Source organism: Onychostoma macrolepis, chromosome 07 (assembly GCF_012432095.1).
Source record: "Onychostoma macrolepis isolate SWU-2019 chromosome 07, ASM1243209v1, whole genome shotgun sequence".
NCBI lineage: Eukaryota > Metazoa > Chordata > Actinopteri > Cypriniformes > Cyprinidae > Onychostoma > Onychostoma macrolepis.
The window spans coordinates 35,091,749-35,117,682 of record NC_081161.1 but is presented as its reverse complement, the minus strand read 5'-3'; the positions used below and the strand labels follow the sequence as shown (position 1 = coordinate 35,117,682).

At 37.8% G+C, this 25,934-nt stretch overlaps 1 protein-coding gene and 1 long non-coding RNA gene across 6 annotated transcripts in view; one reads left to right on the top strand and one right to left on the bottom strand.

Annotated features, from left to right (window-relative positions):
• Positions 1–25,021, top strand: part of htr2cl1 (5-hydroxytryptamine (serotonin) receptor 2C, G protein-coupled-like 1) — a 101,941-nt gene extending 76,920 nt beyond the window's left edge. For all 3 annotated transcript variants that reach the window (XM_058783674.1, XM_058783672.1, XM_058783673.1), the window contains exons 2-4: positions 10,955–11,561; positions 21,140–21,340; positions 22,951–25,021. In XM_058783674.1, the coding sequence (XP_058639657.1) occupies positions 11,168–11,561; positions 21,140–21,340; positions 22,951–23,909 (1,554 nt within the window). In that variant the 5' untranslated portion in view covers positions 10,955–11,167 and the 3' untranslated portion in view covers positions 23,910–25,021. The remainder of the gene's footprint in view (positions 1–10,954; positions 11,562–21,139; positions 21,341–22,950) is intronic.
• LOC131545054 (uncharacterized) lies at positions 1,402–4,734 on the bottom strand. 3 transcript variants are annotated; one of them, XR_009272304.1, is made up of 6 exons: positions 4,680–4,734; positions 4,538–4,583; positions 4,194–4,283; positions 3,807–3,864; positions 2,405–2,518; positions 1,402–1,586 (listed from the first exon to the last, which is right to left on the bottom strand). It is a non-coding gene; the product is annotated as an uncharacterized LOC131545054 (long non-coding RNA). The 3 variants fall into 3 exon arrangements; XR_009272305.1 differs by lacking the exon at positions 1,402–1,586 and having other exon boundaries at positions 2,296–2,518; positions 3,807–3,867; XR_009272303.1 differs by lacking the exon at positions 1,402–1,586 and having other exon boundaries at positions 2,296–2,518.
• Positions 25,022–25,934: the final 913 nt, after the last annotated feature.

Genomic DNA, 25,934 nt, shown 5'->3' with positions numbered 1-25,934 from the left:
CTCCCCAAGGCCTGCAAAAATTAAAAGAAAAAAATTTAATATTGCGAGTAGATAGAAAATAATAAAAGCTAAACTGAAAAAAATCTAGAGGAAGAGTGCAATATTGAAGATATCCACACTTTAATTGCTGAAATTCTACTGAATGCAAAGAGATCTTATTCAAGCATTCCTAAAATCCAGATAAGGTTTCATTTCTGAAATTAAAAAGAGGCTTTATACTTGTGTACATACACAAGATCAGTTTTTTCAAGCAGTTTTATTTCATCATTAAATATTCTGTACACCGAAAACAGGCTTGGAATTTATTAAATAATTTGTTTATGCTGTATGCTGTAAAACAATTTAGCCTTATAATGAAGTATTATACAGTCCCTGCTGTCACTTATTTTTTTATTTTACATTTTCTACTAAGCATTATTGTCTTAGGTTTTAGAATCTCTCTCTCTCTCTCTCTCTTAAAGGGGTCATCGAATGCAAAATTCACTTTACAAGTTGTTTGAACATAAATGTGTGTTGGAAGTGTGTCTATTCTGAGATTCCTGTCAGAATGACGTAGTTCTGCACAGGCCGCTCCCACTATAGTTGATTGACAAGACCGTCTTACCTTAGACCCGCCCTGAGTGAGCTGAGAGCTGTTCGCCATTATGTCGACTCCGGTGCAGGGGAAGACAAGATGTCTCAGATTAAGCTATTGAGGTGTTTTGTTGTTGGATGTAATAATGAACACAGCAGTTGTCATTTACTCCCAATATCTGAGCCGCTGAAGACGCAGAGGATTAACGTTACTTTCGTTTTGAAGGGAATGCACCGATCCCGATCTGCCTAAATGCGTTTATGTTCGCGCGAATCATTCGTGATCCAGCTTCATCTACAGAAGAAGTGAGTATAAGGGTTTTTATGAATCTTTGCAAATCGCTTTTCCTAATAACATGCTAGTTAGCCAGTTTCGTGGCTAAAGTAAACTGTACTGCTCGTCACCCCATGGAAGAGAGGGGCGGGGTCAGCAGAGCTCATTTACATTTAAAGCAACATGGACTAGAATGGTTTGCTAAAAACAGAGCTGATTTTGACATGGTAAAAAAGGTGTTTTTTACACTACCATTGAGAAATGTTAACCAAAGCATAGACTTTTCATTAAGACCCTAAATAATCATATCAACATGTGGAAAATGGGCATCCGATGACCCCTTTAAAACACTTTTTAGAACCGATACACAAAAAGCTTCATTTTTGCATTGATAGTTTCATCCAAGAGAATTTTGCCACCTCACACTGAAATAGCTGATCATGAGTTATTGATTGCTGATATTAGAGATCCAGCCTAACCTAATGCATAAATTTACAGAAGGCTTATTTTACTTTTTTTTATTGGTAAATACAGATCATTTGGGGACAGGCAGATGTGCTGCTCATAGGCATGCCAATGGCTATTGTTACTTTGCCACAAAAGAAATAGAAAAATGCAGAGTTTCAAATGGAATGCAAAAAAGGACAAAGAAGAAATCCCAGAATGCCATGCGTCGACCTGTTCTTTGGAATTTGGTGCCTGAACCCTACTTTTTCTTCCTTATATTAGATGCATTTTGCTGTAGGCACAAGCACACATGAGCTGTTAACCCTCGGATGGCATATGAAAGGAAACTTCTATCAACAGCACCAATTCTGGTAAACAATTGCAGGTGCATTTTAAAAAGTTTTTGTTGTTGTGTCACTTGTTTCTCAGATAAAACCTGTCCACATAGTCACTCATCCAGGAAATCATCTAATGAATGAGATTGGTGTTCCTATCACACCTTAAGACTTTCTGAAAGCTTCGTCTCACAAAAGTTTCAGAGTGACTTATGCTAATCCAAGCAAGTAAAGCACCATTTCATGGTTCAAAGAGGTTTCTCATGCTCTCAAATACTTAGTATGTATGTGTGTGTCTGTGTTTGCAAGTATACAAAAAAAGGTGCCAGGAAGAACCAAAAAGGGGGTTTCGCAGCAATGCCATAGAGGAACCATTTTTGGTTCCCCGAAGAACCATTTTGTGAAAGGTTCTTTAAAGAACCAGTGTTTTTCTTGGTGCCATAAAGCACCTTTTCTGGTACTACACTGTAAAAAGTGTAGTACCAATTTTTTTTAAGTTAAGGCAACTTATCCCTTTTTACAGTGTACAGAGAACCCTTTTTAAAGGTTCTTCAAAGAACCACTGATGAATAGGTTCTTTATGGCCCCATTTCTTCCAGATCAATATCCTTACATTTATCATACTATAAATTTTGTTTAATAGGATTGTTCATAAAATAATTTTGAAAAAAAAAAAGAAGAAAATCCAGAAGTAACAAGAAATGAAATGAAAAATTTACAAAAATGCCTATCCCTAGTGTGTAATACAGTGAATACAGCAGGTTAATGTCAGTACCCATCATCCACTAGTATGCCCTTTTTCATCCTGTGGAAACTGCCACTTGTGGGTCAAAGAGTTCCCGCTTTCACAGTCCTTTTGATGAATGGTTGAGACTGGGTACATAAGATCCTGTAAAAAAAAAAAAAAAAAAAAGACACTTTCGTTAGTTTCTTAATTTTCATAGGTTTACCACAGGTATAATGATGCAAAATGACAAGCAAAGATAATGGAAAGGTATTTCCAGTAAGAATAGAAACAAAATCAAAGCAAGTCAAAGAATTTTGGAAGTTCATCCATCCATCTATTCACTCTCCAAAACACTTATCTTCTCTAGGGTCGTGGGGGCTGAAGCCTATCCCAGCATCTTTGGCCACAAATGCATCTGTTTAATGGTATTTAAGCAATATAAGCACTAGGTAACAATGTTATACACCTGTCAAAAGTTTGGAAACACTGCAATGTTTTTGAAAAAACAAAAACAAATAAAAATCTCTTCTGCTCACTAAGTCTGCATTTATTTAATCAAGAATACAGAGAAAATAGTAATATTGCAAAATATAATTTCAAATTAAAATAACTGTTGTCTATTTTAATATACTGTAAATTGTAATTTATTCCTGTGATAAAAAGCTGAATTTTCAGCATCATTACTCCAGTCTTCAGTGTCACATGATCCTTCAGAAATCATTTTTAATATGCTGATTTGCTGTTTTTTTTTTTTTTTTTTAAATAATTTTACATTTCTTATTCTTAAAACAGTTTTTGCTTTTTAACATTTTTTTGTGGAAATGGTGATACCTTTTTCAGGATTTATTGATGAATAGAAAGAACAATGAACAGCATTTATTAAATTTATTAAACAATTTAGTAAATAGAAATCTTTTCCAACATTATAAATGTCTTCACTGTTACTTCTGATAAATGTAATGCACCCTTGATTAATAAAATTATTAATTTCTTTCTTTTTACCACAAATGTATTAATTTCTCTCTTTTCTTACCACAAATGTTTGAATGTTATTGTTTCCATAAAAATGTTAAGCAGCAAAAACTGTTTTCAACATTGGTAATAATCAGAAATGTTTCTTGAGCTGAAAATCAGCATATTAGAATGATTTCTGAAGAATCATGTGACACTGAAGACTGGAGTAATGATGCTGAAAATGAAATTACATTTTAAAATATATTCACTTATAAAATAGGTATTTTTACATTGTAATAACATTTTACAATATTTCCGAGGTATTTTAAAATTGTAATAATATTTTACAATATTTCTGTTTTTTTACTGTATTTTTAATCAAATAAATGCAGTGAGCAGAAGACTTACATTTTTAAAAAAAACATAAAAAAACATTTAAAAAATCATACTAATCTCTAACTTTTGAACAGTAGTGTATTTTTGAGGATTTACTTACAAGTCATATGGTTCATAGCGTCTTAGAGATGTTGTCCGACAGGAGGTCTGCTCCAACTCTGCTATACGGCCATCAGCATAAAAGAATTTAGAAAAATAATATGCCATTTATCACAGAACCAACAATATTAGTATACAGGCAGGTTTATTTAAAGGAAGCAAGCTAGAGCAGAAGTGAAATGCAGAAAATAAAATAAAATAGTTTATATATATTTTTTTTTAAAAACACACACACTGTCACAAACACAAACCAGTTTCTTAAAATAACAGAATTAACTTTAATGTTTTTAGCTTTGTGTCACTGATGATGTCAAAACCTTCCTAAAATAACTGTAATATGTTGTGAGAAAATGCATATGAATGTATTTAAAGAGCTTTCTCAGCTCACCTGTGTTTCCTGCGTTTCTGTCAGCAGCTCCCTTCAGAAACTTTGAAATTTTGGAGCTTATCTTCTGTTGTAGAGAGATTATTATAACTTCTGAAACCACAGAACAATTTTTATCAATATTTGTTTACCATGAAAGATAAAAACACGTTTGAACTAACATTAGATTCTGTTAATTCACGCTCCTTGTAAGTGACGCTAAATAAGTTAGACAACTTTCAATAAACCATTGACAAACTGACAGCAAACCCTTTACAAAGCTATCAAAACCTCTCATCTACACATAAAGATGTGATTAAAAGCTCAAACTCTTATAAACAAGAGCTCAAGCTATAGAGTTAGCTTACCTTGCCTGAAAACAGTTGAGATGCTTACGGACTTTTTCAAAGTTTTCTGTGAAGTAAATATTCAACAGAAACGTGTCAGTTACATGTAAGAAAGTGAAACAGTTGTATGTGATATTTGTGTGATTTTAGGGACTAAACTCACCTGAAAGCAGTGAAAACAGCAGCGAGAGATGGAGATTTACGGTTGTCAGTTTGTGTTGTCGGCCTGTTTCCATGGCAACTCTCTCCGCTCCACTCCTGTATTCAGCGCTCACTCCCGTTAAAACACGTCAAAGTCACGCAATCGCCAATTTGAAACTCATTTTGTAGTTCTACGACCAAAATGGTGCAAAATGCATAGTGGGACAAAGTGGCACTTTTATATTTTAAGATTTTGTATCACTCAGCCTTTTAATTTCATTTTAAAACATGATTGCAGTATTTTTTATAGGCTACTAAACTTAAATATCTAGCCTAATAATTTTTTGAGTCATGCAAAACAGCATTAAAATAGATAGTAGATATAAAATGATCTACTGGACTATTTATATAACTCAAAATTAATACTTTTTATTGCACTATAATTAAATGCAACGAATAGAAAATGAGTCTGGAATGAGTTCTGGACCAGACAGGACAGTTTAGCTCACTTGATCTCACTTTTCAGAAACAAAAATATTTACAACATGATGAGTGTGAAGAACCATTAAATAGTCTCTGGAACCTTTCTGTGCTACAAAAAAAAACCTTTTGTGCAATGGAAAGGTTCTTTGGATATTAAAGGTTCTTCATGGAACCATACACCATGCCAAAGAACCATTTAAGAACCTTTTTTTTTTTTTAAGAGTGTATGTGTGTATTCTCCTCATTATTAGCTCTTTATGAAACTGTATCGATTAGTTATTGATTTCTGCCTGTTAAATGCACATTAGCAGTCTGGCTCGCATGTGACTAGCATCTGATTCAAAGAAAAACAGGTGGATGAGCAAAAAGCCATGGCAAGTGGTCCTGTAACCAGCTTACTCTAAACCTTTGTCACAGAGGATCTGTTCCAGAATATCCAATGTGCAGGAAAAACATGCTGCATGCTAATTTTTTTATTAGATTTTTGTATTGTAAAATTACAAATAAATCACAGAAAATCACAGGCTTTATCATTTTTTAGATTCCATAATTGCAGGAGCAGGAATCTTATGCCTGATTTAGTGACTCCTGTAACAGCCCCCCCATATTAGTTGAGTTATTATCTGAATGACCTTCTCCAGCGATGTGAAGAGCAGGGCGAAACAGACCTATGTGAACAGATTTCAAATCATTATAGTCTGGGTTATCTTACAAAAGCAGATTGTAGAGACAGGTAATGGTCATGTACCACAAGCTGCAGCTGAATGTATCACTGTGGAGAAACATGTAGCCTAATGTATATGTGTATAAAAGACAAAATATTTGTTGTTGTGTTAAGGATGTTTAGTGATTTTCTTTCAAAAGCTTGCCCTAAGTATTTCACCCTGCTAACTGCAAAATAAAGTGAAAAGAAAAGGCCAAGGGCGGCAGTTAGCAGAGCAGTTCGTGTTTTGCTGTTTATTGTTTGGTTTAGTTTTATTTTATTTTCAAGTGCTGTTCATAACGTGGCGCACTTGAAAAATGAATCCAGAAACGGCTTCCGTTCCATAGAAACAAGTTTCTTATGTCACGTTTTTTCCCTACCAGGATAAATTGAGACTGGAATTTATTTTCTGTTCCATTAAAGTGCTGAACTGAACGGCACTGAGCAAATGGCTTTTCAAGCCTGCTGGTTACTTTCTTAATCTATATACAACTATTCAGCCCTACGGACAAAAATGATAGTCTCAGTTCTGAAAAGCAATGCTGAGTTAAACAGAACAATAAATTAGGAGACACGAGAGTCTTCTCTGTGGGAAACCAATTGGGGTCCATTTCGCAACCACAAGCCGAGAAGAAATTTGGATATGCATATGTTTAGCGCTTGCCCATTGTGTTATTGGGGTCCTCAGGGATCCGTGTAAGTCTGTTTGTTTATTTGTGTAAGACCCCTCGCACACATGTGGCTACTCTCGCTCGCCAGATTTTACATTTCATTTATATCACGTAGTATTAGATTTGTAATTCCACAGACGCACACACACAGATTCCTTCACTTAGTGGTGCTGTCAGAGTCACTCAATCTAATCTTAGTTTCGCAATGCCTTGTTCTATTCTTCATTTGTCTCTGTTGATCTCGGTTGACAACACCAGGACTAATTAACTACTGAGCATTCATTTCTTATCCTTATTTCACACATACCCACACACATACACACCAGTCAGATTTAGTTTAGGAGAATATTTAACCTTCCTGTCAGGAAGCAAAAGGGTTTTTAAACTTTTTGTAGTGGGTGGAAATTTTAGTTCCCTCTGGCAGGTTCATCTGCCCACGATTCCCATCATGCAAAAATAATTCTGCATTTCATTTTCCAATTCAAATGTGAAATGAGACAGCAAGTTCTAAGAATACTTTCATGTAGGTCAGTGTCAGAAAGGTTCTTAGAGCCAGAATCATACAATTTTCTATTGTCTTTTTGTCTCTTTTTTACCCCATCCTATTCAAAAAAGAAAACATGAATGTATATTTGTGGTTTTGGTGGATCATAAGAGAGTCTCGGAATGCTTTGGAAACATTTCCCCACAATGAAAGCATTCCAAATGAACCCAAATTCTAATCCAGTGCTGATCGTTACCAGATTAAAGATTTGAATCACTGGAAGGTATCTGAGCATTGTCCTTGTTTCGTGTAGTCGTTCCATTTCATGCCAGTTTATCCCAATTCACAGTTACTTGATTGGCTTCTGCTGAGGAGGCTAATTACCCATTGTTGGAATGCAGAATCTCACTTAGTTTGTGAGTGCACTCTCATCCACTTCATTAATGGATGATGAAGACGTGTCTGAAGGGAAAAGAGAGCATTTGAGAGAGAGCAATAGAAAGAGAATGAGAGTTGGAGAGACTAAGATTAGGATTCTCATCAGGTGAGCCACAATCAGCTTTGTTAACTCAGAGTTCAGTGTTCTTTTCATTAAAACTGTGAGGTTTTGGCTTTTTTTTCTGAAGTGACGTGTGGCCAAGTATGGTGACCCATACTCGGAATTTGTGCTCTGCATTTAACCCATCCAAGTGCAAGTGTTGCAGTTCTCCAACATATACTTTTACCCCATAGTATTTGAACACCTCGGGGTTGGTAAGGGTTTTAAAGAAGGGTCTCTTATGCATGTATTCATGTATTTGATACAGTAAAAATTATTTTTAATGGAAAGGACATGTGGCAAAGTATGGTGACCTATATTCAGAATTTGTGCTCTGCATTTAACCCAGTGGTTCTCAACCCGCGGCCCACGGCCCGCATGCGGCCCGTCATGAATCCAAATGCGGCCCACCATGCTGAATCAGTGAATCCGTGCTGAACGTGATCGATTTCGAAAGCGAAAGTGAAACCGATAAAACAGCGCACATAAGAAAGCGATTGCACACATTAGCAACTGCACGCGATCACGGATTGCAAAAAGAAACACCCATATGCTACTACACAGCAATCATCCTTAATTACAGAAATGTGGCAATTAACATCTCTCGAGAGAACCTCAGATTATTAAATTCGAAAGTGCTTTCCATATTTGGATCAAGGCTACATTTCTTACAGACTGCAACTTACAATCGCAACTTCATTGTGCTGTTACTCCTTTCGAGCAGAATTTCACAAAATTGGTCAGCTCCCGACAGCATCAGCATCATTTTATCAATGGGGAGTAGAATTATTTATTTATTTATTTCAACAAATGTAATCGTTTAGATACCATAATATTTAGGCTATAAATAATATTATAAATCTGGTTTGTATTGATGACGTAATATGTAAATGACATGCGTGCGGCCCGTGAGACTTGCACTTGGACCATAGTGCGGCCCGGTGGAAAAAAAGGTTGAGAACCACTGATTTAACCCACCCAAGTGCACACACACAGCAGTGAGTAGTGAACAAACACACACACACACACATGTTCGTTTTTGTGAAAAGTGGGGACATCCCATAGGCGTAATGGTTTTTATACTGTACTTACTGTATGTGCTATTGCTCTACACCAATCCTACACCTAAACCCACCCCTTACAGGAGACTGTGCATTTCAACTTTCCCCAAAAAAACCTCAATCTGTATGATTTATAAGCGTTTTGAAAAGTGGGGACATAGGTCAATGTCCTGAAAAGTCACCTTCACCTTGTAATACCTATGTCATGCCTTTGTCATTATACAAATCTGTGTCCTGACTTTACACACACACAGACAGAGCAGTGGGCAGCCATATTGCTCAAGGGTCTCACCTACAATTCCTGCTGGACCTGAGACTTGAACCCATGACCTTCAGATTACAAGTCCAACTCTCTATCCATTATGCCCCACAGTCATTAGTTTTTATTATAAGTCATATAGTTATAAGTCATAAGTTATAATTCATTATATAGTCATAGTTTTTATTATAAAAACTATTTTATTATATTTTAAAATGTAATTAATTCCTGTGATGGCAAAGCTGACTTTCTAATATGCTGATTGGGGTTAATACTTTTGATGAATAGAAGTTTGAAAAGAGCAGTAGTTATTTATTTATAATCTTTTAGAATATTCTAAATGTTGTAATCGTCTTTTTTATACCAATTTAAAGCATCCTTGCTGAACAAAAATCTGACCACAAACTTTTGAACTGTTGTCTGAATATATCTATGTAAGTGTGTGGTGTCAAAATACTTTTTGGGCTCACGGTGTAGTAAAAAAACTCTAATTTTAGACCATTTCAGAGCCCCTTGATGCTGATATTGTTGCTTAGCCTGCTGTAGCACATGGTGTTCTTTTTTTGTGTGCCCACCATCATGTTTCCCAAAGGAGATGTTCTATTGTTTTATAATGGGATGTGAAGTGTCATATTAAGATTCAGGGCTGACTGTAAATTTGAAGTCTTGTGGCTTTTATGCACTTTCCTTGAACCTGTATATGACTGCATTTAGGGTGCTCCCGTGTTTATGTGTATGTGTGCGGCGGACGCACAGGAAGTGATTATCCGGTGATTTATTTATTATAGGGCCCTTTTACTTTTTGCTGTTGTTTGCTTTATCTGCAGTCTCCAGAGAAGAGGTGAACTATCGCGGACTCTTCTGCATTTGTGGAACATTGCAATTTTGCTCTCTATTTAGAAGCAGGGAAACATGTCTGTATATCAGAAAACTGCTGTCCCCTGCAGTGAATAAACCAATTTCTTAGCATTGTAAAAGGAAAGCGGGACAGGCTGTGTCATATTTTTCTGTGTGACTCACATTTTCTATCTATAGGGGACAATCTCTGCAGTTTAGAGAGGAATTTGCTTTGTTTCACCTTGATTTACTGATTCATACTTTGGTTCTTCTTTTCACTGTATACTTTCAATAAATTGCAATTGGTTGAGGGAACCAAACAATATTTTCATTTAATGAAAATAAAGCTGATAATCTTAACTTATACAGATGTATGTTGCAATAATCATCGTATTGATCTGGTAGTCATGATAAATGACAGCCATTGGAGGAGTGGAGAAAGTTCTCAACTTACCTACAGTTAGTGCCGAGATTCATCATGTAGTTCAGAGATGGGCAACTTCTCCTCAGGCAACCGAAGTTGCCCATCCTGGTGTAGTTCGTTTTCAGCTTTCTCCTAATTAAAGCATACATGGTTAGTTGTGGGCCACAGAGCACTGTGGGTACTTGTTATTCCCACGCACGTAACATGCCATCAGTCTACACCTACTATAATGCACAGCCTAACCGATGGGGTGAAAACTGCAATTACCGAAGCTTATTAGACATCGTTCGGTTCAAGCGCAAAGCGACTGGCTGTATGAAGTGACAATTACCCACTTGTCCATCACGATAATAATGACATTACATCACATTACCTTTGTCAGGTGTCTTGTGTTATTAATACCAGCTAATTTAATGACGAGTAACCTCAGATTTGGTGAATTATTGCTCTCAGTAGGGCAATGCAGCAGGTTCGCGGAGACCCGGATTGTAGCATATCATTTTAAATTGTGAACTCAATTACCCTCTATTACCACAGGGAGAAGGGCACCATTGGATATTTCCGTAACTGATCATTTGTGCTTCCTCCAATATTATGATGGAGATATTCTCACTGTGACAGCTGAGTCAATTCAAAAGTGCTGTCATTCATTCTTTAGACATGGTACTGTAAAAATTCATCACAACCTTCAATTCTGTGACTTTGATTCCTGTTATTATTTTATCTGAGTAACTCTGTGATATTCTGTCAGAGTGCTTTTATAGTGACTTTTATCTATGAGTTAATATTTGTTTTGTATTCATTGCTCTATTGTGTGTCTCTCATTGTGTTTTACAGATACGGTTTCCATGAATAAGATCCAGAGCTAGAAACTTGCAACAGGAAATGCTATGGATATCCTCAGAGCTGTAGATTTCTCCTTCACATAGCACTTTGAGTGGATCACTTCAACGTTTTTGAACTTCCAAACTCTTCCTCCCATAAGTGGCTGTCAGCGGCCATGAGTGGAAGGAGCTCAGATTGATACAGGGTGACAGGAAAAGACATCAGATGATGGGGGCGCCAGGCGGGCCAGTTCTGGGCGGGCTTGGCTCTACGACATCCTCCCTAGACCTTATTGGCTGGATGGTGTGGCCTGGGAATACCACCGTGAGCCTGAACCAGAGCCTCTTCGCGACTGACTACAGCTTCAATCTCTCCTCCTCTTCTTCATCCTCTCCTCATGGGGTCGAAAAGGAGTCGATGAAGGAGAAGAACTGGCCAGCCCTGCTGATTCTTGTGATTATCTTTCTGACGATAGGAGGAAATATTTTGGTTATTATGGCCGTGTCGCTGGAGAAGAAGCTGCAAAATGCAACAAACTTCTTCCTGCGATCACTTGCAGTGGCGGACATGCTGGTCGGCATCTTGGTCATGCCTATCTCGCTCATTAACATCCTGTATGGTGAGTTTAAATTTTTATGCCATGGACCCCAAATATGACCTTCCTGAAATATAAAAATATATATTTTCATAAAGAGCCATTTATAGTGTGGAAAATAATAATTATTATTATGAATATATCCAAAACATTTTGAAATATTTAAATGTTTTCTTTTACTATGTTTAATTTAATTAATTTCCAATATTGTATTATTTTTATTTATTTATTTATTTACATGTTAGCACTATTTTACTTAAAATTTTTCAGAATTGCAGTTCTTTTCTTACATTTACGGTGTATAAATATGCTAATGAAATTTAAAATAGTGCCTCAATAGTAAGCTAACAGTGTTTTTCAGTCTATTGCATCTGATGCCATGGACCCAAAAATATCAAGATTTCCTTCCTGAAATATAAAAAATATATAAAGACCCATTTATATTGCAAAAATAGTGAATATTATGAATATACGTAAAACATTTTAAAATATTACAAAAATTATTAATACATTTATTTATTTAAATTATTCTACGCTATAAAATAATGTAAATCTTACTCTGAAATTTTCCACAGTCAGCCTAGCACTCAATTTGAAAACTCCCGATTGAACATAAAGCTCATATTTGCGTTGGACAATTGTTGTGTTCCAATTCAAAGGCTGGATCATTCGCAAAGTCCAGGAAGGTTGGACTGAGCATTGTGAAATGGGACGGTCTAGCCTGCGAAGGAATGATCTTGTCACCCATCAACTGTGACTGCTGCCGTTGGACTTTTTGAAAGTGAAATCAAACTGTCTAAATATGCTCACCTTGGTCCATTCATTTATATAATAACAAGGATGTATCCTTCAAAGTTGTATCCTTCATTGCCTGGGAAACGAAGGATGCATTTCGAGGCAGCGTTTGAAGGAGCCTTCGAATTGGGACAGCCTTTGTCGTACCACTGTGATGCAGTCGGTCTTCAAATTTAGCCTTCGAATGATGCAGCGTCTGAATTGGGACGCAGCTAATGTCATCAGGTTTTGCATTTTGGAGTGGTGTATTGTGGGTAAAGTATTCCAGGTTGACCCATAGGCCAGTGTGCACTGACTTTTAGGGTGGATAAAAATGCAAATGGGATGCAAACTTTAAAATAATGCATATAGCATCACAAGAGGCCACACTTCCCGTAATATAACTTCAGTGGCATTTCCCTTTAAGACCCAGGGGCTTTTTCACTGGTGCGAGGCAGTCCTTCGCCTCCAAATAACACGACTCATTATACAAATGACACCATAGAATATACCCTGGTTAAATAACACATTTAATTGGTCTCTTTCCACCAAAACTCAAGAGATGATAACTTCCATTTAAAAAAAAAAAAAGTTAGGGTTTAAGTTGATTTAGTTGGAAGATTGTACATGAGTTTAATTATGTATGGTACAGAGCCCTTACAAAGTTAGAAAGGAAAGAGCCAGAGGTGGCAAGATTTAATAGCTTTATAACACTGTATAGTGTGAAATCTCCCTTCACGGAGCGAGAGAAAGAGAGAGGCAGGCGGTGGGGGGGCACATTGAGAGAGACAGAAGCTTGTTTGGCATTGCTTTGCTCAGAAGCCCACAGAAATATTGCCTGTGGCAGAATTCAGATCGTTTTCCAGTCCAGCTGCCTCTGAGCAACTGAGCTGTCTGCTTTAGAGTATTTCTGGCTCTTGCTATCCATACAGGGGGCCACATTGTCCATCTCTCCTCAGCCATGGGGGAGCTCTTTCAGGATGCGTCACCTCGCCAATCTCTGGACATGAGTGGGTTAGCTGAACTCTCTCAAACTCCCTTCATATTGATTATGGAAGATGTCCTGCCTTTAAATGATCTTAGTTGCTTGTCAGCTGTAGAGCACATGATGAGCTTGCATTTGTCAGTTTGAGAGGAAAGGACGTTATTGATCACAAAGAGATATTGATCAGTATAGCAGCCTGCAGACCCTCAGAGCAAACAGAGCATCGGAAAAGGGACAATTTAGTGGCGAGAGAGACCAAATGGTCATGGATGCATGCACGTAGATTGATTAGATTTTTTTTTTTTTTTTTATTCTATTTCCTATTATTTATATTTTGCATTATGTTGTATGTTGTACCTTTTATTAGATTATTCTTTATAGCTTTTATATTTCTATAGTTTATAGACTTTATAGTTTTGACGTTTTAGTTTTTAGATTTTGGGTTTGTTATTTTAGTATTTCACCCTAGCATGGATTTAAAAAAAAAAAAAATGTAATTAAAAAAGGTAATTGGTTCTTTTACACAATACTTTTTCCTAACAATTCTGAATTTGTTTCTTACAATTCAGATGTATTTATTCACAGTATAAGCTGATGTTAACTCACCATTTGCGAGATATAAAACTCGCAATTCTGAGAAAAATGTCTGAATTGTGAGATGAGAAGTCGCAATTACCTTTTTTATTTCTTGATACAAAAAGAATTGCGGTGTCATCTGAAAATTAAGAGAAAAAAGTTGAAATGTAAACTTAGATGTAAATTTCTGTCTTGCAATTCAGACTTTTTTTCTCATATTTGCAAGAAACAGTCTGAATTGTGAGATAAAAATTGAAAATAACTTTTTAATTATTATTTTTTTAAATTCTGTGGTGGAAACAGACTTCCGCATAAACTAAATGAAGTTGAGAAATTACTAGCTAAAATAAAATGTTTATTATTATTAATAATAATAAGTTTTCTTTTATTATTCTTACAGTATTTTAAAGTCTTTTACTATTTTATTTTAATTCAGTTAATGTTTACTTTTATTTCAAGTAATTAAAAAAAAATCTAGTTTTTTTATGGTTTTAGTTTGAAAAAGTGGAAAAGTTTTTTTCTGAAAACTGGCCTGGCATGCATAATACAGCCAAGCCAGTTATCAGAAAAAAACTATTCCACTAGTTGGCAATGTCACTGTGTAAAGAAACATGCATTGTGTATCCTGTGCACACACGTTCTTCTATAGAGCAATGAATACAAACGCTCAAGATGGGGAAAGCATGCACGCGTACATGACATTACTGTTTTCACAAATTCTTATTTTTGTAGTTTACACAGAGATGATAACAGTATTATTAAAAAAAGATAAACAGTTAATGACAATAACCCTACTCTGGCATGCACAAAAACACAGTCCACACTGAAGTGTGTTTATAAAAACTCAAGTATGCACTCAAATACATGCAACCTCTCATATACAGAACTGAGACAAAATAAGGGTGAATCCCATTTCTCTGTCTTACCCCTTCCCCTTCCCCTACCCCTTCGTCTTACCCCTAGCCCTTGTCCCTTAAAACCGAGTGGTAAGCGCTAGGGGTGAAAACATACCCCTATGAAATGAGACACCACTTGGTTACGGTTACGTCATCATACACCGTCGCTAGCTGGCTGCTACGTCACCAGAGCCGACAAGTGTTGATCACAAACTTTGGAGTTTAGTTAAAACTGTAGACATGCATGGAGTCCATTCAAGGCTAGTCTACGGGACTGTTGTGCAAATCAGCACTGTAACGTTACCGTAGCAAACTAGTGATTTTTAAGAACATGGTTGCAAATATATATGTACAGGACTGTCTAGAGCACAAAACAAGACTGTCGTAATTTTTAAATAAATTATTTAAGCCGAAAATACTTACATTTATGGGACTCTCCGGATGATCTGGCCGCCATTGTTGCCGGTTGCGCAGTGTGTTCTGGGTACCCCTTGGTTTCAAGTAAGCTCGCGAAAATGCTTGGTTTTAAGGGGTATCTACCACTTCCCCTTAGCCCTACCCCTCGATCAAAACGAGAATTGGGATAGCCCTTACTCTCACGTGAACGCGCAAAACTAAGGGGAAGGGGTAAGACAGAGAAATGGGATTCACCCTAATACCAACCCCCCCCCACCACCACCACCCCACCCCACACACACACACACACATAAGCACACAGATTGAACAGATAAAGATGGAGTGGAGGGATTCGGCAGCATGTTGTCATAAACAGTGAGCCTGTGATGGCCATTACCAGCAAGCTGTCAGAGCAAAATATCATCAACTGTTGGAATGTGTGAATGTGTGCTCTCCACACCCACATACGATTGCTTTCACGCTCATAAACTCAGACATGCCTATGCCTACACACACACACACACACACACACACTCAGACACAGAGACATAAAAATAGTTTTCCACTGCAGTGGATGCGACAATGATGGATTTCACACTCCTCATTTCATTTACAGTGTCTAATAGCGTGTGTGATTGTGTGTGTTTGGCGGGGGAGTGTACCATGTATGTGTGATTGAGCTGGCATGTGACTTTCATAAGATATAGCAGTCTGACCTTGATTCAGTCTGTTTAGTCTGTGTTAAGTTCCAGCGCATCATCTCAAAAACGGTGAAAAAAAGGGTGAGATATGGGTTTTATAATGGAGTGATGTGGTCTGCTCACATGTATTAACATCTGGAGGAAGCATAGAAACCATATCGCTGAGGATCAGCCAAAGACTGACAAAGAAAGAACGAGAAATGAAATCAGAGAGAGGCATTAGAGTGATTACCTCTGGGAACATACTAGGATATGTTTAAGATGAGCTATATACTGATACTCAGCAGCTCAGATGGTGCTGAACCGATAGACATCTTACAAACCAATTCTGTCTTGCATCAAAAGAGCGGTTCTGGGCCTCTTAAGGTTAAGTTTCAATTTTCGCTGCTACTCTATTTTCCCCTAGTCCGTTTTCTATAAATTTCACTTGTTATTTATTAAATGTATTTATTATTTAATTTTTTATTTTTAACTGTTATTTCAAATATACTGTATGTTTTAACAAAGCCAGTTGCTTATTGTTATTGCTTTGGATGTTAAAATGTCATATTAGACACATACATTTTTGCATTTGACAGACACTTTTGTCCATAGCAACTTAGTGCATTCAAGTGCATACATATTTTTGTGCGCATGCATGTTCCCTTGAAACCGAACCATTAATCTTGGTGTTGCTAGCACCATAGTCTAGCAGCTGAGGTACAGGAGCAATATTACTTATTACACTTATTTGAGAATCCACATTTATCATTGAGTTAGGGCGTGTGTGTAAAAGCCAAGAGGTAAGTTGTTCATCATGGATGTCTGAAAATTGCTGAAAGCGCCTAAGGAGTTCATTGCCTTTCAGTTATATCAGTGATGTACAGAAAGCAACAGATGATTTTTTCCTGTCTCTGTAGTGTTCCAACACTCCATCTCTGTCTGCACTAAGAGAGAACTTAATCTACTATACATGTAAATCAGGGCTGCGTTATCAGTTGTTCCAATTAATCAAAGCAAGATGCAAAGGTCCGTCGGCAGCTGGACCAATCAAGGGATGAAAGACAGTTAAATTAGAGTGTATGTCTGTGTGTTTTCTATAATCAACATGCAGATGAAGTTGCATGTTGACATGTGAGGAAATGTTGCCCCCCATGCCATGTTAATTATGTTTCAACCCCGCTTTTCTTGGTCCGCCTCATAAAACCACACCAATGCCGAGGTCATGGGTTTGATTACTGGGTAACACACATGCTGGCAAAATGTTTACCTTGAATGCAATGTAAGTTGTTTTGAGAAAAATCGTCTAAAGAGAGATAAACACAAGTTATTAAAGAGGACTTTTTTAACTGTTAGATCAATTACTTATTTTATAGATCAATTACACTTATAAAGGTTCCAAAGGGAGGTTTTTGCAGCAATGCCATAGGAAAAAAAATTACAGGTTCCCCAAAGAACCTTTAAGTGACCAGTTTTAGTCTTAGTGAAAAATATTTCAATAATCTAAAAAACCTTTTGCTCTACAAAGAACCTTTTGAAAGGAAAGATTCCATGGATGTTAAAGGTGATTTATGGAACCCTCAATGCCAATGAAGAACCTTTCTTTTAGCGTAGGGTGACAGCATGAGACTTAATATAGCTAATATACAGTGGGTACGGAAAGTATTCAGACCCCCTTAAATTTTTCACTCTTTGTTATATTGCAGCCATTTGCTAAAATCATTTAAGTTCATTTTTTTTCCTCATTAATGTACACACAGCACCCCATATTTACAGAAAAACACAGAATTGTTCACATTTTTGCAGATTTATTAAAAAAGAAAAACTGAAATATCACATGGTCCTAAGTATTCAGACCCTTTGCTCAGTATTTAGTAGAAGCACCCTTTTGATCTAATACAGCCATGAGTCTTTTGGGAAAGATGCAACAAGTTTTTCACACCTGGATTTGGGGATCCTCTGCCATTCCTCCTTGCAGATCCTCTCCAGTTCTGTCAGGTTGGATGGTAAACGTTGGTGGACAGCCATTTTTAGGTCTCTCCAGAGATGCTCAATTGGGTTTAAGTCAGGGCTCTGGTTGGGCCATTCAAGAACAGTCACGGAGTTGTTGTGAAGCCACTCCTTCGTTATTTTAGCTGTGTGCTTAGGGTCATTGTCTTGTTGGAAGGTAAACCTTCGGCCCAGTCTGAGGTCCTGAGCACTCTGGAGAAGGTTTTCGTCCAGGATATCCCTGTACTTGGCCACATTCATCTTTCCCTCGATTGCAACCAGTCGTCCTGTCCCTGCAGCTGAAAAACACCCCCACAGCATGATGCTGCCACCACCATGCTTCACTGTTGGGACTGTATTGGACAGGTGATGAGCAGTGCCTGGTTTTCTCCACACATACCGCTTAGAATTAAGGCCAGAAAGTTCTATTTTGGTCTCATCAGACCAGAGAATCTTATTCAGGTGTTTTTTAGCAAACTCCATGCTTTGTGGCTTCCGTCGGGCCACTCTGCCATAAAGCCCCGACTGGTGGAGGGCTGCAGTGATGGTTGACTTTCTACAACTTTCTCCCATCTCCCGACTGCATCTCTGGAGCTCAGCCACAGTGATCTTTGGGTTCTTCTTTACCTCTCTCACCAAGGCTCTTCTCCCCCGATAGCTCAGTTTGGCCGGACGGCCAGCTCTAGGAAGGGTTCTGGTCGTCCCAAACATCTTCCATTTAAGGATTATGGAGGCCACTGTGCTCTTAGGAACCTTAAGTGCAGCAGAAATTTTTTTGTAACCTTTGCCAGATCTGTGCCTTGCCACAATTCTGTCTCTGAGCTCTTCAGGCAGTTCTATTGACCTCATGATTCTCATTTGCAATAAATCTGCAAAAATGTCAACAATTCTGTGTTTTTCTGTCAATATGGGGTGCTGTGTGTACATTAATGAGGAAAAAAATGAACTTAAATGATTTTAGCAAACGGCTGCAATATAACAAAGAGTGAAAAATTTAAGGGGGTCTGAATACTTTCTGTACCCACTGTATATAAAAAAACAGTATTTAGAATTTTTAGAAAATGGTTTACTTTTATTTATTAATTTATTTTCATTTTATTTATGTTTTGATTCGCTAAAATGGACTGTTAGTCAAATGTATTAATTCAAATAAATCGGACTTCCCAATTGAATTGATTACCATTTGTATCCATAGTTTTACTACAAATTCCATTGTTAAGCTATGTTTAGTGTATCAAAACCATGGCTAATTTGTGGTTACCATGGTTTAACAATAGTAACCATTTATACATCATAACACCATCGTTAATTTTCAGTTGTGTTGTTGTCTGCCCTAGCTCCCTCTAAACGTATTATAAAATGATGTGAATATTTGTCTGCTGAATTACTACTGTAACTTTACAATAGATAATAATGATGTCCTTTATCATGCAGTGTTTTGAGTGATGAGTAATGGGCTGCTACTGTTAACAGCTGCTAGGAGTTTAAGTCTTAACTATTTAAACAAAGACAAAACTACAATAACTCATTTACAGATGATACTGACCTGCACTTGACTTCCTGAACAGGTCAGTAGTTTGCCTCTCTGGTCCACCTAGGCACTTCCACTCTCACGATTTATTAGAGATTTATTATCGAATAGCGAATTCGGAAATAATTGCTTTAGTACATTCGGCAGGCAATTAAGTAATACTAATATTTAAAAAAAAACAGGGCAGCCAGCCAAATTAGCAGCCAGGCCACCGGGAATTCTCCCAGTTCTCCCGTGCCTGGTGCTGTATTAGTAATGTATTGTGATGACTGCTTTTAGTTTCTCCACAACACTGGCTGTCTTTCTTTCTGCCTGCAGGAATTAAACCTTAATTTAAGGCGTTGAATCTGACCTAATTCCTTCACTTCCCGCTTTATCTCTTTCTCTCGCTCCTTATTTAACCCCATAATCTCTAACCTCGCAGATCTGCTGCTGTCATTTTTTCTCATATGGGAAAGGTGTAATTGCATGTGCTGTGGGCTATTTCCATGGACAGCAGAACATGAATGGGACCACCGCAGAGATACCGACAAATAAACGAGGAGAGGAAAACCCCTCACTCACCATCTGTGTCAGAACACTTGCTGGTCCCATACTGGCAGAGAACTCTGTTATCATTAATTTCGCTAACTTGGCAACAGACATTCCCCTCATTTCCAGTCCAGGTGTTCTGAGCTCCACAATGCTGTCTGGATTTGGACCAGACTCATTCAGCCCATGATTGGAGTGCCTGCACTTGTCCTGGGCTTCAATAAAATGTTAAATTGACAGTGCCTCACACCTCGTGTGGCGCTAATGTCATCCGAACCGTCAGACATGCCCCTCTCGACCTGTAGACCTTTCTGTAAAAGTATCTGACCCTGCGTTAGAGTGTGTCCTCTCTGAGGGACGTTTTCATTTTGCCACTGCTGTCACCTAAAAGCCTATCAATTGAAGCTTGAAATCTTGTGTTACAGGTATTATTACTTGTTCCCAACTCTTGTTTAGTTCAAGGTTTGTGGAACTGAAATTTAGCAGGAAGTTAATATTGGCCTTATATCTTTTTTAGGGCTAAAGCAAACATCACTATTACTACTGATGACACGATAAGTTGCGCAGACATGAATGCCACCTCAAAATATAAATTTTGGGATCTTTTATGGGATATTTTGATGTGGGCCAGTTAGTATCTATCTAATTTAGTATTCATCCAATTTAATCCACCACTTAGAAACACTCTAGAAAATATCCAATACAACAACATCTTGCACTCTTAAAAATAATCGTTCTTTATTGGCATCTATGGTTCCATAAAGAATGTTTAACATCCATGGAACCTTTACTTTGAGCCAAAGGTTCGTTATAATGGAGAAAGGTTCTTCAGATTATTACTTAGTTTTTTTAAGAACTGATGACTCAAAGGTTGAGTGGAGCACTACATTGACAAATCAGAAGCCAAGACCAGAACTATCTGTTTTATAATTCTGGTATTATCTCTAAGATCCAGTGTGACTTTGTATCTCTTGCTCTCATCCATGAGCCTACTCAACTCTAAACTACTTACTTTTTACATAACCTGACTGTTTCTTAATATTGGTTATTTTAAGCCTGCTGACATAACAGCCTTTTTTATCTCTCGGAGCTCATCTGGACTTTTATAATGTGATCTGAATGACCACTTTTCCTTCTGTTTGTCTTATATATCCTTTCTTTCTTTCTTTCTCAGCATCATTCTTCATGTATATGACTGTCTCATTAAGGATGTTTACAAAGCAATCTCTCTCTCTGTCTTCCAGATTATGCCTGGCCATTGCCTAGCGCTCTTTGTCCCATTTGGATATATCTGGATGTGCTTTTCTCCACTGCTTCCATCATGCACCTGTGTGCCATTTCCCTCGACCGCTACGTGGCTATACGCAATCCAATCGAGCACAGTCGGTTCAATTCCCGCACCAAGGCCATGCTGAAGATCGCTGCAGTTTGGACTATTTCAATAGGTCAGAGAAACACTGATATGATGAAATTGAATAAAATGCATTATGTCTTACAACAACATGTTAAAAAAAAAATGTCTTGAACTGTGCATCAATCCCAAATAACCAGTAGAGGAAATGCAAGGACAAACACACAATTATTTTTTTATAATGGAGGTCAGTGGAGGTCTGTAGATTAAACAGCTGCATACTTACTAAAGTCAATGTCAGTCCATACCAATCCTGTTGAATCTATTACTGGAATGTGTGTGTATCTCATAAGACCCCTCAGAATGGCAGATTGTGTTGTGAGGTTTTCTCAAGGCTCCAGCTTGGTCTAAGAGGCCCCTCAGATCAGCAACAATGAAAATGATTTGAAATGACATCGTATAAACAAGTGCCAGTTTTGGTGATTGTGGCGATTTTCTCCATCACCCAGAGCAGCGCCTCGAAATTCAGAGACGCTTGGATTAATTGAATGTTTGTGATTGGTTTGGTAGTCAGATACTTCTAGTGAAGATCACCACCTACTGTTCAATAAAGTAAACCACAGTCTGTCATTGTGTAAGGCAGGGTTCCTCAAATCTTTCCCTGGAGGGCCAATCTGCTGCAGAGTTTAGCTCCAACCCTGATCAAACTCACCTACCTGTGATTTTCTAATGATCTTGAAGACTCTGATTAGCATACTCAGGTGTGTTTGATTAGGGTTAGAGCTAAACTCTGCAGGAGTGGGCCAGATTTGAGGATGCCTGGTGTAAAGAATGCTAAAGGATTGGCATTCTACTGCATTAGCGCCATCTAGAGTCCGACTTGTGACATATAATGTAGAGTGACCATGACTGATCCATTACAACAACAGAGAGTTAAAAACTTGTCTGCAGTGATATCACACTGGTAGTTGTGGTTAAGTATAGAAAGACCCTTTAGCTTTCACTCTCCATCTCTGCCTCTCACTAAACTTTCTAGAGTAGATAAACTCTTCTCACCCTGCTTTTCACTAATGCAAGCCTACACACAAGCCTCTCTCGGACATGGTGTCTCTCTTTCTCTCGCCCACACAGGCCTTCCTTTCCTTTTTATTGTTGAGTGTGCTTTTATTTTTCTATTTTCAGTGTTCATTTACATTTTAGTAACTTTATGTGCTTTTGTCTTTTTTTTCATAATAATGAATCAACACTATTCTATCTATCCCCCAGTTATGTCTCCTATGCATCGCTTTTCTCCACAGAGGCTTCATGTCTCGTTTGCTAATGTTAGATTTAGTAACGTCAGTGCAGATGACAGAGGGTTCACACATCTAACCTCTCTCCTGTTTGAACGTGAGCCCAATGTTTATTTGATTCTTATCTGGATCCAAAACAGCATTAAGTCTCTATCTGCCTTGACACTCTCATTCATCTGCTCTAATTAAATAAAAGATCCTCTCTCACAACCATCAGGAATACTGATCTAGCAGGATAAGAGAGAGGATTTGTCTTGAGGATAGATCTCTGAGCACGATTCGCTGAAGCCGTTGGTCTTTTGTCTCTGGCATCTTGCTTTCCAGTTGTCTTTTTCATTTGCTAGTCTGTCTGTTTATTTGATGTTTGTTTATATATATTTGTTTGATATTCTCTTACTTCTTCCTACCACAGGAATCTCAATGCCTATCCCAGTGATCGGACTCCATAACAGAGAAAAGGTCTTGAAAAACGGCAACTGTGCTCTGAATGAGGAACACTTCATACTGGTTGGCTCTTTTGTTGCCTTCTTCATTCCTCTGGTCATCATGGTGGTCACGTATTGTCTCACCGTCCAAGCACTTCAGCGTCAGGCAACAGTCTTCCTCTACGAGGGCAAAGCCTCTTCTCAACAGCCTTTGCAACCTCCAGCTCCACCTACTTCCCAGTTGGCCCCGCCGTCAGCATCCCGTCGCAGCAGTCTGAACTGTCTACGGATCAGCAACAGCGATGGAAACATGCTCGGACTGACCGTGCCCCCAGACACCATCTCAATAATCCCAAGTTCAGAAGCCCCATCTCAAATGAATTCGCCCGCTGGACGGGACCCGGCCGGAACCCATGGGCGGCGAGGCATGATGCAGGCCATCAAGAACGAGCGGCGTGCATCCAAAGTGTTGGGTGTAGTGTTCTTCCTCTTCCTCATCATGTGGTGTCCCTTTTTCATCACTAACGTTCTGTATGTCCTCTGCCATAAAGCCTGTAATGAGCCTGTGCTAACAGAACTGCTCAATGTTTTCGTTTGGGTGGGCTACATCTCATCAGGGGTCAATCCTTTAGTGTACACTTTGTTTAACAAGACCTACCGAAGGGCATTTTCAAGTTACATGCACTGCCAGTATAGCCAGGTGGGTCTCAAACCCATTGCTATAAACGCTCCTTGTCCGTCCCATGCGGTAGTCACACCCATCCTGATCTGTGAAAAGGTTTCCATTGACCGGAACAGTAACTGCCGCAATGGGGACGGCAATGGAATCCGAAATCTGGAGCCCCACGACATGGACACTGACCCCGGACTGGAGCTGAAACCAGGAATATCAGAGCTGTCTATCAGCAGCGGTCACAGCCACACAGAACACACCAGCAGTGTCTGAAAACTAGCTTTTATTGTGATGTGGAGCTACACGTGATGTTTAGGGGACGTCGGCTGTTCACGCAACCTCAGCTGTATCACAGCATAGAATGTTGAAACAATAATCTGACCAAGGTCAGAAAAGGGAGAGGGAATGTAATGTGTGTGAGTGCGTGTGCTTGTGTTAACAAATTCAGATTTTTGAATGCCATTAAGTCCTGCATGAGCACCCAGTCTCTTACTAAAGCAGCATATGAGACTGCAGTTCACGCGAATATTCGACAGATAGAGTCATAGCATCCTCTTGTGGTCAGTTGAATAATTACAAAAAAATGTGAAGCCAAAAAAAGAGTTACTGTGTCATCCAAGATAGTTGCATTACAATATGGATGAAGCTATGCTGTCTAAATACACTTGCAAGTCAGATCATTGTTTGTGTAACTTGTAAACATCTCCAATATGATATGAAGAATCCTTTGAGTTGCAGTAATCCGGTAACACTGTTAGAAGTTGTATCTTATTTGCTGGAGGAAATGACTGCAGAACGACAGTTTTCTTCAAACCACTTCTTACAGTGACCTAGAAAACTAGACCAAACAGAACAATGGAGTAATGGTCACATTTAACATAAAACTTATGCTAAGACATAGCAAATGCGGTTTGAGTTTTGGTCTAGTCCAAACTGCTTCTCAAGGATTTTTTTTTTTCAACAGGCATTGAAGGAATTAAGCTCTGGCTCTGGGGAACATGCTCTCCTGTGAATGTAAGGTTGGGAATCAGGTGGTCATGACAGAGTGAGAGAAGCAAAATTGCACAACAGACTAGAGTACTAAAACCATTTGCTTTATATGGACGGACTGTCCATGGCAACAAATGTTGGTCTGTAAGACCAAAAATGTTAATTTGAGGATGTCTAGGACCTTATGATGTATAAAGCTGTAAATTCTTGCTGTTTTCTGTGTAGACTCTAAAATTTCTCCTGTATCACCTTCCCTTGTTCAAACTCCCATTTTTATACCATAGCCTGTGAATGTTTTACCAAATCCCTTTTTTGTTAAAAAAACAAACAAACCGTCATCCTCACAATGGTTTCATTTTGTGAAGCTGCTATTTATTTAATAAAAGACGTTTATCATTCTGCAGTACACCTCACTGTGTTTGTAAAGTTTTACAAAGTGATGCGTATCCTGAAGAGTTTGGGTACATCTACCTGCAATTGTATCAAATTGATTCCAGGACCATGGACAGCGCCAAATTTGTCAGTGTTTGGGAAATCTTGACATTGTATTTTTAACTTTTCTTCATTAAAACATTTTCTCAGACAAAAATAATTTCTTAATGCCACCTGTTAAACACAATCATTTATTTAAAATGGTTCTGTGGAAATTACATCTATTTTGCCATCTGTTCAGGTATTTTACCTCAGACTTGAAAAAAATAATAAATAAAAAACTATTTTAAGTACTATTAGATAGCATGACATTAATATGCCAGCTAATAATATCATGTTAATATATCATCCGTTAAAAACCCTAAAAAAATATTTTTAATTGAATTAAATTTTAAAAAGGTGCTGTAAACTGCAGATAATAAAACAGACCACATGATGACTTCAAGTTAATAATAATAAAAAAAACTATACTTGCAGCAGATGTGTTCATTTATGAATTTATATATATAAATATTAAGTGTAACATTTTTACTTGTAAAAACATTTAAAGAAATTTTAATAGAAAATGTATAGTATTATAATAGTCTTGTAGTATAAAAAGATATATATTCAATGCATATGGTAAGGTACCTTTAACTAAGTAACATGTTTTTACTTAAGAATTTTAAGAATTTATTACTGTTAAAATTGTACATTTTTAAAGTACATAATATTGCATTTTTTGTGTGTTTTATGTAGGTCTATCACCATTAACGATGCTGCCATCTACTGATGAAATACGAATGTGCAGAATAGGAAGCAAATCATGCATAATATGAGCTCTAATTTTCAAAACTTGAATTTAGGCAATCTATTCCTAGCATCTGCGCAGTAGGT